Consider the following 11563-nt stretch of genomic DNA (forward strand, 5'->3'; position numbering starts at 1 on the left):
TACTATCAAACTGCTACCTAATACTGATAATGCTAACCCAAATTGAATTACTTCCAATGGAAATTAAACAAATGTTGGTCCAAAATGTGATTTCCCTATATAAACTATAGTAAAGTTTACCCCCTCCCCAGGGGGAAATGTGAGACCCCAGGGTCAAGAAATTCACAATTTCGGTAAAGCACCTTAAGACCCTTCCATCTATGAAGAGTATTTGATTCTACCATATCTGGGTCTGGAGAAGAAGATTTTTGAAATTTCAGTCAATTCAACCCTTTTTGGCCCCACCCATCAGCCCCTGGCGGTCAGCCAGGGCTCATAGGTACATACTATCAAACTGCTACCTAAGACGACGGACGACGACGGACAAAAGGCGATCGCAATAGGTCACTTGAGACTTTGTCTCAGGTGACCTAAAAAGAGGCACAGAGTGGCCTGACCCATTTGATGTTGTAACTTTGTCTTGAAGATAGGTCAGGGTAATTTATTGGAGGAACTTTCTGGCATATTCAGAAGAAGTCGTTTAAAGGTTAATTTCTACATGTTTTTGTTTAGGTTCAAATATTTTACTTCCTCAGCAAGTGTTTACGGAGGATGCCAGGCAATGTATTGTCCTCTGAAGAAATTTTAAAGCATTCTCATTTATTTGAAGAAATTTTATAGTATTCTGTCCCAGGTACCCACTGATCAAATTTGGCTCTGGGTTCTTTAGTTCTTAATATAAGCTAATAATGCTCTGTGTATATAGCTGTCATCATCTGGATCAGTTAGCAATATACATTATACAATGTAAAAACAAACACTGTTTCAAATCTATCATATTTGTTTTCTGTTGTTGGGGTTATCAAATATTGTTTGGAGCTTGCATTTGCCAATGTTGTTTTCCATTTTGTTTGTGTTTGAGAGGAATGTTTGACAGGGACTGCAGGGCTAACTTTTAAGCATGCAGTAATCTTTACCTGCACATTGTTTACTTTCTATTGAATAAGCTGTAAACTTACCTGCACATTTGGTACTGCCTATTGAGTATGCTGTAGCTGCTCTTGGTTTGTGTGTAACTAATGCCAGCTCTGTAACATCACAAAACAGAGATTGAATACATTTATTTAAACCATGCTTGTCAAACAAACTGAAAACATGACGGAATTGGTCTACAGACTTCCTAATACATGTAGCAATTGTATTGATCAAACCGCCATCTATACCAATGCATGTTATAAACAATTGTTAAACTTCTGGTATCTTACCTGGATACCAAATTAAGAGCGATCTTATGATATGCTTTATATTACAGTTAAAACCTTTTAAAAATTAGAAATTAGAAATTTGGTCAAGTAGGTCAAGGTAATTTCTTTGATAATTTTTTTTACTACTCTATCTTCACATGCTATTGGCCAACTATCATTACCCTGGCCATCTTCCATATTATAAAGAAGCTGGTAAAAGCTTTTAAACACATTTGATCCCTGTGACCTTAAAAGTCAAACAAGGACATTGAATTAAACAAACTTTATAGCCCTTCATCATAGAATGCATCCACCATTTATACAAAATTGAGTCCCCTTGGCCCAAGAATGCTCCAGACTAAATTAGGATAAAATCCCTTACCCCTACGGTAGAAGAAGGATTTTAAAAGTTTTACCTCTATTTACTCTATCAGGCCCCATTCCTCTGCCCCCAGGGTGGCCACACCCACTGTTTATACAAAATTGAGAGCCGTTGGCCTAAGGATGCTCCAGACCAAATTAAGTCAAAATCTACTGGGCCGTGCAGGACTAATAGCGTTTTAAAGGAAAAAAATACGGACGGCAGACGCTGTGGTATGGCATAAGCTCACTATATGGTCCTTTGGACCAGGTGAGCTAAAAATGTATTAATTTATAACTTGAAGTAAATAGATTTCATCTGCTAATGTTATATAACACTGCTCGAGTGAAAACCATGCAAAACTGGTTTCAGTTATAGATGCCAGTACCCTGTATGCTCTCTTTATTAATAGTTTGAGGTAGACTCAAGCCTTGACTACTAAATACCTCCTAAGTACCTAATGACTTCCATGTGTGTCTATACCACATTGTAATCTTTATAAGGTGGTCTTTCAGAATGCAAAAAAGGTTACACATGCTGAGATTCCATTTTAAAAAGTTAAATCTCACTGGTATTTATCTCACACTGTTAACCTTAAAAGTGGACAAAAATAACTTAGCTACAGGCAAAATAACAGTATTAGTGATTATAGGCCATTCAAAAGAACCTGATAAGGATTTAAACGCATTTGACCCCTGTGACCATGAAAGTTGAACAAAATTTATAGCCCTTCATTTCAGCATGCAACTTGCCAAAGATCATCACCCTATACTTTTTGTTTATTGAGATTAGGTCATATAAAGGTTTATACACATTTGATTTAACGTGATCATGAATATATGTCAAGGCCATACAGACAAAAAGCTCTTTATCTGAAGCATGCTACTGGCATCCCATGCTTTTTGGTTATTCAGAGGAAGCATTTCAAAAGTTTCCAAACATTTGGCCCCTGTTACATTGAAAATGAGTGAAGGTCATTAATTAGAACACGCTGCATATTATTTTTTTATTTGACCCCTGTGACCTTGAATATAGGTCAAGATCATTCATATGAATAAAGTTGGAAGCCTTATATTACAGCATGCTACTGACTAAATATCATCAACCTGGGCCTTTTCGTCAACAGAAGAAATTGCTGAAAGATTTTAACATTTGACCCCAGTGACCTTGAATATGAGTCAAGGCCACTTCTTTAAACTAGAGGGCCTGTATCGCTCACTAGAATATTTAAGCAGTCATAGCAAAATATTCTCATTAAATATTTTACTCTACTAAAAATATTTCACTTGCAAACTTGGTCGACTCCATCAGTTGAAACTACCAGTCAAATATTATTATCGTATGATTCTATGCTTGGTCAAGGTCATTTTCCTCTTCAAATTTTGTTGGCTCTATCCCAAGAAGCTACCAGCCAAATCTTATGAATCCATTCCTTTTGGTTCTTCAGAACAAATTGTTTAAAATGTTGTTGCTCTCTGTTTAAAGTAGGTTGATCAGGTTCTTTTTATTTGCAAACTTTGGCTATATCCCAGGAGGCCACCAGCCAAATATAAAGATTCTATACCTTTCAGTTCTTAAGAAGAATTTGTTTAAAGTGTTTAACACATTTGACCCCTGTGATCTTTCAAGAAGGTTGAACGTCATTTTCATTCTCAAACTTTGTCCGGCTTTATCCCAGGAAGCAACCAGCCAAATATGGAGATTTTATGCCTTATAATTCTTCAGAAAATGTCGTTTGAAGCGTTTGGCATATTTGACAGCTGTGACCTTGAAAGTCGGTCAAGGTCATTTTCATTCTCAAACTTTGTCAGGCTCTATGACAGGAAGCCACCAGCCAAACATGAGGATTCTTTACCTTTCAGTTCTTCAGAAGCTGTTGTTTGAAGTGTTTGACACATTTGACCCTTGTGACCTTTAAAGTAGGTCAAGGTTATTTTAATTCTCAATTGTCGTGCTCCTACCAATGAAGCTTTCAGCCAAATATCATGACTTTTGGCCTGTCTGTTCTTCAGAAGAAGTTGTTTAAAGGAAAAGTTGACGGACCACACCGGACACCGGACCATCAGGCATGTGAGTTAACAAATTTAGAAGCACACTACTGGCCATATATATATCAGCATCATAGGCCTTTTGGTTATTCAGAAAGCTGCTGACAATTTTGAACATATTTGACCCTTGCGACCTTGAAAACAGGCAAAGGTTATTCATTTAAACAAACTTTGAAGCACTTCATCCTAGCATGTTACTTGCTAAATATCAACATCCTCAGCCTTTTAGGTATTCAGAAGAGGTTGTTTATTAGGTTTTGCCATGTATTTGACCCCAGTAACCTTGAATACAGGTTAAGATAATTCATTTGAACAAACTTGATAGCCCTTCAGTCCATCATGGCTATTGCTAAATATCAACATTCCTTTCGGTTATTTAAAGAAGCTATTTAAAGGTTTTAATCATAATTGACCCCTGTGACCTTGAGTATAGTTCAAGGTCATTGATTCGAACAAAATTTGTGGTCCTTCATCCTAGCCTGTTACAGCTGTCCAAATGTCATCCCCTTAGGCATTTTGATCATTCAAATGAAGTCATTTAAAGGTTTTACACATATCAAACCTGTGTGACCTTGAATATAATGGTCACAGTCATTCCTTTGAACAAAGTTGGTAGCCATAAATCGCAGCATGTAACTGGCCAAATATCATCACCCTGAAAGGTTTTAAACATATTTGACCCTGTGACCTTGAATAAACTAGCCCTTTATCTCCAGTATGCTACTGGCCAAAAATCATCATCCTAGGCCTTTTGGTTACTGAGAAAAAGTTGTTTGAAGTGAAAATTTGACACTGGACAGACGCCGCACCAGGCCATCAATCGGGCCAGGTGAGCTCAAAATGATGGAAAACAAAAGCCTGTTGACTGTTTTATTTAGTCCTCTGGGCTATTCATAGGCCAGAGACTATAGCCATAGATGTAAAACTTTGTTGAAGTTCACCTTTTTATCGCATTTGTGGTTTAACTATGAATTTGTTGTAGTATATTGTGATGCTTGATTGTAGGTTTGATACAATTGTTTTTAATTTTCTTAAAAAGGTACTTTTTGTTAATTCAGGTACTCTGGTAATTAACCGAAATATAAGTTTAAGGTCTATATTTAGTAACATGCCTACGTATCCACAGCATGCGTTACAACATATGTCGTCTGCTAGATAGCACTGGTGTTAAGCTTCGGTGTGAAAACTATAATATCAAACTCTTTGGAATTTAATCATTAATCATTTGCAATTGATTTGTATTGATTGATGGACTGTGCATTGCAGTAGAAGTGATACTATATTTAAGATCTTCTATGTGTTAACACTAGGGACTACATTTCTCTGAATCTACTCGATTTAATCTTAATCAATACGACTTTTTGATGATATTTGGACATGTTTTTATATATTTAGGGATGTTCTGCTAGAATAGCAGACTTTCCGTTATACTACAAATAGTTCTTTTGTATTCAGAGACGTTCGTAAGTATTCACAGACGTTCGTGAGTATTCAGAGATGACGATGAGAGTAAGAGAAATGGGTAAAGCTAATTAACTTGTGGGCACCAAGCTAAATTTGAGCTAGCAGCCGATCTCGATCGCTCGCGGGCATGTTTCACGCAGCAACGGTTGTGCGGCCTGACTGGTTTTCATTTACCTGTGCTGGTCACTGCCATGTTACATGTACATTTAGGAGGGTTAGTGATGAAACAGTTTATGTTATGGTTTGCATGTGTATAATATCGGAAAACGGCCTTATAGTTTCTTAAATATATCACAGTGGTGGTCGCCACGTGCACTGGCATCATTAGCAAAAATAAGACATGATTGGCGATTTGAAACTGCTGTTGGCCAAAATGCTGAGGGGCTTTTATTTAACCCTTTAGTGCCAAAACCGCCCGTAACTGCCCCTGACCGTATGTGATCAAACCGCCCAAAACCCTCCTTCCAGTACTTGTTTATACTGATATCTCTCAAATCCTGTGAGATTATGAGGTAATACTACTTCCTTTCAATATGGATGCTAAGTGAAGCAGTTTCAACAACTTGTGATAAACTTACAGAGGTTTTTTAGAAGAAGTCGATACCTTTCAAATTTGATCAGCGAAAAAAAATGTCGGAAGCTTCGGACTCTGACGATGACAAAGTTTTTTATGGTTTTGACGGCGAGGATGTCAGAAAAGCCGAAGAAAAAGAGAACGAAAAACAGCAACTACTCATGAAGGTTATGAATGAGTCTGACATTGAGGTCTCCAACATTGAGAGTGACAACGAAAACGGGTTTAGTGATGGCGACAGTGAGGACAACAATATTGATCCCGTTTTGAACCAGCTCAACCATGAGTGGTCAGATCGCATGAGTGATGTTACGCATGAGTGATGTTACCGTGGGTGACTTTACAGAGGAAACTGGGGTAAGCTACGGACTTGATAAAGATGCCAGGCCACTTGATTACTTTTTAAAGTTTATCCCTGACGATTCCTTTAAAGAAATGGCACTGGAGACCAACAGGTATGCAGAGCAGAAGGGTCTGGATCCAAGATGGACGCTGACCAATGCAGCGGAGGTAAGGGCATATGTGGCAATCAATATTATTATGGGAGTGAGACAGTTGTCAAGAATATGGAATTACTGGTCCACAGATGAACGATTTGGTGACTCATCTCTTTATACTCAGCAATTATATATATGGTTATAGGGTGGGGATCTCAACTGTTTCCGAGCTGTGACTAAGAAACTAGGTCCCTAGGGGTTCGGTCAGACCCCAGGGTCTATTCTAATATCCTGACTGCATTCATCTCTTTATGCCCAGCATTTATATATATAGTTTTGGGGTGGGGATCTTAACCGTTTTGAAGTTATGGCCCAGGGACTATGTCTCAAAGGGTAGGGCTAAACCCTAGGGCCATCCTGGAAGCGAAATGTGCAGTCTTCTCCTTATACTCAGCAATTGTATATATGGTTATATGGTGGGGATCTCAACCATTTCCAAATAATAAACTTTTTTTGGCCCCACTCCTTAGCCCAGGGGGTCAGCCCCACCATTTGTACAATTTTGAATCCCTGCCTCACATTAAAGCTTCCAACCAAATATGATCGATATCCACGGCATCCGGAACTCGGAATCGGTCAGCTAATAAAGTGTACCGTGAACGTTTTGCTATATCAAGCTATGAAAATACTTAATATTATACAATAAAAGGTTAAGAAAGTGCGAACATCGTAGTTGACTCCGTTTCACACACCTTTGGCTCAGCGGCGATCGCCTGGATATGGGTAGCCCACAGCTGTGACGTCACAGGTTGAATGCTATCAAAACAGCCCTGTAGGAATATACCTGGAAGCTTTGATCTTCTTATATGATATATCCGTACTTGTGTAGATAATATTTAAAGACTACATACATATAAATGACTTTTTTTTTACAATTTTAATGATGAAATGAGTTCCTCCTGAGGAGGCAAATGGTGTGTTGGATCAGAGACGTATTTTTTAATTTTTTTAATTTACATAATTGGTTAATCTAGTGACTGTAAGTAATATACTTATTATTAACCCTTAGGCTGCTACATTGATTTCTATGTAAAGGGACACCACTGCTGAATTAATCATTGAAATTTAAGTTAATTTACTTGATTTTTCAAATGTGCATAACTTGGAAAATATTTGTTATATGTGAAAAAAAAGTTGCATGAAAATTGTTCGTTGTTGTCTCTAGTTTATATTAACGTTTTCAATTCTAAAGTTGCTTCAGTATTTACCTGTACAGGTGGTAATAAAGGTAAGAAAAGGTGAAACTTTTAATAAATGGGATTTAAGCAAGAGAAAGATCATTTTAAAATTATTTTTGTCCGCAAATGTGATTGGCAAATGATAACAGAGATTATAAACTACATTTTTGACATAAGACGCTGTATATTTACATGGAGATTCTCAGGTAAAAAGGTCAGGTATTTCATAAAGAATTGCATGTGATTTTCTACAGGTTTCAGGTCGGCATTCAATACATTTACTGTCACAGTCGGCATATAGATACATCTTAGCTACGGTCTAGTTTATGATGAAATCACCGATAAAAAGTTTGAAGAAATAAGTCGGCTCAAAACGTATCAATGTCAATGTTCAATTCGGCCTCACCTGCAGACGACATGTGCGCCTCGGTCCGCCGATATTTTCCTGTTTGCGTAGGGCACAAAGCCGTTTATTGGAAAGAAACATATTATGTTTCACCAAAGTATTTCCACATCAACCATGTCAAACCCTTCAAAACCTTTATTATCATCGTAGGTGACAATGGAGAATAAATGTTTACCATCATATTCATCGCTTCAATCCACACGTCCGCCATTTTTATGATGTTTTTTTCGATTTGAAATTCTCTCCCACACCTTTGATTATTACTAGTGAACACTGCCGTGCATATCGAAAGTAATGACAAAACAACCAATCAGAAGCTTTCTATTATACATGTTCGGGGTTTGGTACAGCAACAACCCGACTTCACACTTCCTGGCTACCGATCAAAACCTACAGACCGAGAAACGACATATGCCGTGTGTAGCACTGACGGCCCGACTTTTCAAAACGACATATGCCGTGCGTAACAGCCTAAGTGTTAAAGGTTTTACCTCTATTTCTCCTTTTGAGCCCCGCCCTTCTGCCCCTTGGGAGACCACACCCACTGCATATACAAAATTGAGTCCCCTTGGCCCATTGATGCTCCAGACTAAATTAGGATAAAATCCCTTAATCTTTATGGTAGAAGAAGGATTTTAAAGGTTTTCCCTCTATTGCCCCTATTGGGCCCCGCCTCTCTGCCTCCAGAGGGGTCAGACACACCGTTTATACAAAATTGAGTCCATTTTGCCTAAGGATGCTACAGACTAAATTAGGATAATATGCCTTAATCCCTATGGTAGAAGAAGGATTATAAAGGTTTTACCTATATTCCCCCTAATGGGCCCCGCCCTGCAAGTCCCAGGGGGGCCACACCAACCGTTTATATAAAATTGGTTCTCCTTTACCCAAGGATGCTCCACTCCAAATATGGACCAAATCCTTTCATTCCTACAGATGAAGAATTTTAAAGAATAATTTGCTATGTTTCCCCTACTGGGCCCCGCCTCTCAGGCCACTGGGGGGCCAGACCCACGGTTTATACAAAATTGGTTCCCCTTCACCCAAGGATGCTTCAGAACAAATCCTTTTATTCCTACAGAAGAAGAAGGATTTTAAAGAATTTGCTATATTTCCTCTATTGGGCCCTGCCCCTCAGCCCCCAGGGGGCCAGACCCACTGTTTATACAAAATTGGTTCCCCTTTACCCATGGACGCTCCACACCAAATATGGACCAAAACCTTTCATTCCTACAGAAGAAGTATTTTAAAGAATAATTTGCTATGTTTCGCCTATTGGGCCCCGCCCCTCAGGCCCCTGGGGGGCCACACCGACGGTTTATATAAAATTGGTTCCCGTTCACCCAAGGTTGCTTCAGACCAAATATGGAACAAATCCTTTCATTCCTACAGAAGAAGAAGGATTTTAAAAATATTGGTATATTTCCCCTATTGGGCCCCCGCCCCTCAGCCCCCAGGAGGACCACACCCAAGATTTATACAAAATTTGTTCCCTTTCACCCAAGGATGCTTCTGATCAAATATGGAACAAATCCTTTCATTCCTACAAATGAAGAAGGATTTTAAAGAATAATTTGCTATGTTTCCCCTATTGGGCCCCGCCCCTCAGGCCCCTGCGGGGACCAGACCCACAGTTTATACAAAATTGGTTTCCCTTCACCCAAGGATGCTTCAGACCAAATATGAAGCAAATTCTTTCATTCCTACAGAATAAGAAGGATTTTAAAGAATTTGCTATATTTCCCTTATTGGGTACATACTATCAAACTGCTACCTAATACTGATAATGCGAACCCAAATTGAATTACTTCCAATGGAAATTCAACAAATGTTGGTCCAAAATGTGATTTCCCTAAATAAACTATAGTAAAGTTTACCCCCTCCCCAGGGGGAAACCTGAGACCCCAGGGTCATGAAATTCACAATTTCGGTAAAGCACCTTAAGACCCTTCCATCTATGAAGAGTATTTGATTCTACCATATCTGGGTCTTGAGAAGAAGATTTTTTTGATTTTTGAAATTTTAGTCAATTCAACCCTTTTGCCCCCCCCCCCCCCTCCCCCCCCCCCCTGGGCCCCCTCGGGGGTTGGGGCTAAACCCGCCACTATTTTTGTTGACCTTTGTCCCTGGAAGGTCCCTGCAAAATTTCATCGAAATTGGTTCAGGGTTTTTGGAGAAGAAATCGAAAATGTAAATTGTTTACGGACGCACGACGGACAAAAGGCGATCGCAATACGTCACTTGAGACTTTGTCTCAGGTGACCTAAAAAATGATTAAGCTGTTTTTTAACTTTTTAAGGTTGTCTGAACCGGAAGTGAGATGCCCTATAATCATCAGACATAGATATATGTGGAAACATGATAAGATATTTATTAATACAAATTGATGAAGTAATAATGAAATAATTTGTTAATTGTCATTAATATCAGCTTGTTGAAAAAATCCGAGAAGATTTCATTTTGTCGTCATAATGATCAGTATGTAAATTCTACTTTCACTTTCAAATAACTTTGAGCAAGAACTATAAGAACTACATATATCTTTATTCTTCATCATAGCTAACGATATCGTAATGTAACAGTCAACAAGAGGCCCAATGGGCCTGCATCGCTCACCTGGTATTAATCTCACACTTGTAATCTTAAAAGTGGACTAAAATACAGCTACAGGCAGAATATCAGTGTGACCTTGAATGTCAAACAATGACATTAGGTTGAAAGTGGATCAGTCATTCAATTGAACAAATTTGGTAGCCCTGATTGCTACAGGCCAAATATCAGTACCCTGGGCCTTTTGGTTATTGAGAAGAAGTTGTTTGAAGATTTTAAGACATTTGACACCTGTGACTTGAAAGTTGGTCAAGGTCATTCATTTGAACAAAGTTGGTAGCCCTTTATCCCAGCATGTTACTGGCCAAATATCATCATCCTGGGCATTTTGGTTATTCAATAGAAGTTGTTTAAAGATTTTAAACATATTTGACCCCTGTGACCTTGAAAATGGATGAAGGTCATTTATTTGAACAAACTTGGTAGCCCTTCATCCTAGCATGCTACTGGCCAAATATCATCACCTTAGGCCTCTTGGTTATTCAGAAGAAGTTGTTTAAATGTTTTTAACATATTTGGCCCCTGTGACCTTGGATATAAGTCAAGGTCATTTATTTGAACAAACTTGGTAGTGCTTCAACCCAGCATGTTACTGGCCAAATATCATCACCCTAGGCCTCTTGGTTTTTCAGAAGAAGTTGTTTAAATGTTTTTAACATATTTGACCCCTGTGACCTTGAATATAAGGCAAGGTCATTTATTTGAACAAACTTGAGAGCCCTTAATTCAAGCATGTTACTGGCCAAATATCATCATCCTAGGCCTCTTGGTTATTCAGAAGAAGTTGTTTAAATGTTTTTAACATATTTGACCCCTGTGACCTTGGATATAAGTCAAGGTCATTTATTTGAACAAACTTGGTAGTGCTTCAACCCAGCATGTTACTGGCCAAATATCATCACCCTAGGCCTCTCGGTTATTCAGAAGAAGTTGTTTAAAAGATTTTAACATATTTGAGCCCTGTGACCTTGAATATAAGGCAAGGTCATTTATTTGAACAAACTTGAGAGCCCTTAATTCAAGCATGTTACTGGCCAAATATCATCATCCTAGGCCTCTTGGTTATTCAGGAGAAGTTGTTTAAATGTTTTTAACATATTTGACCCCTGTGACCTTGGATATAAGTCAAGGTCATTTATTAGAACAAACTTGGTAGCGCTTCATCCCAGCATGTTACTGGCCAAATATCATCACCCTAGGCC

General features: G+C 38.5%; 1 protein-coding gene across 4 annotated transcripts in view; it reads right to left on the minus strand.

The window, feature by feature from the left end:
* LOC110452570 (cAMP-dependent protein kinase type II regulatory subunit-like) overlaps positions 1–11563 on the minus strand; it is a 215194-nt gene that overhangs the window by 29899 nt on the left and 173732 nt on the right. For all 4 annotated transcript variants that reach the window (XM_021503932.1, XM_021503144.1, XM_021502335.1 and 1 more), the window contains exon 12: positions 999–1067. In XM_021503932.1, coding sequence (XP_021359607.1) covers positions 999–1067 — 69 coding nt within the window. The remainder of the gene's footprint in view (positions 1–998; positions 1068–11563) is intronic.

This window comes from Mizuhopecten yessoensis, unplaced genomic scaffold (assembly GCF_002113885.1).
Source record: "Mizuhopecten yessoensis strain PY_sf001 unplaced genomic scaffold, ASM211388v2 scaffold25, whole genome shotgun sequence".
NCBI lineage: Eukaryota > Metazoa > Mollusca > Bivalvia > Pectinida > Pectinidae > Mizuhopecten > Mizuhopecten yessoensis.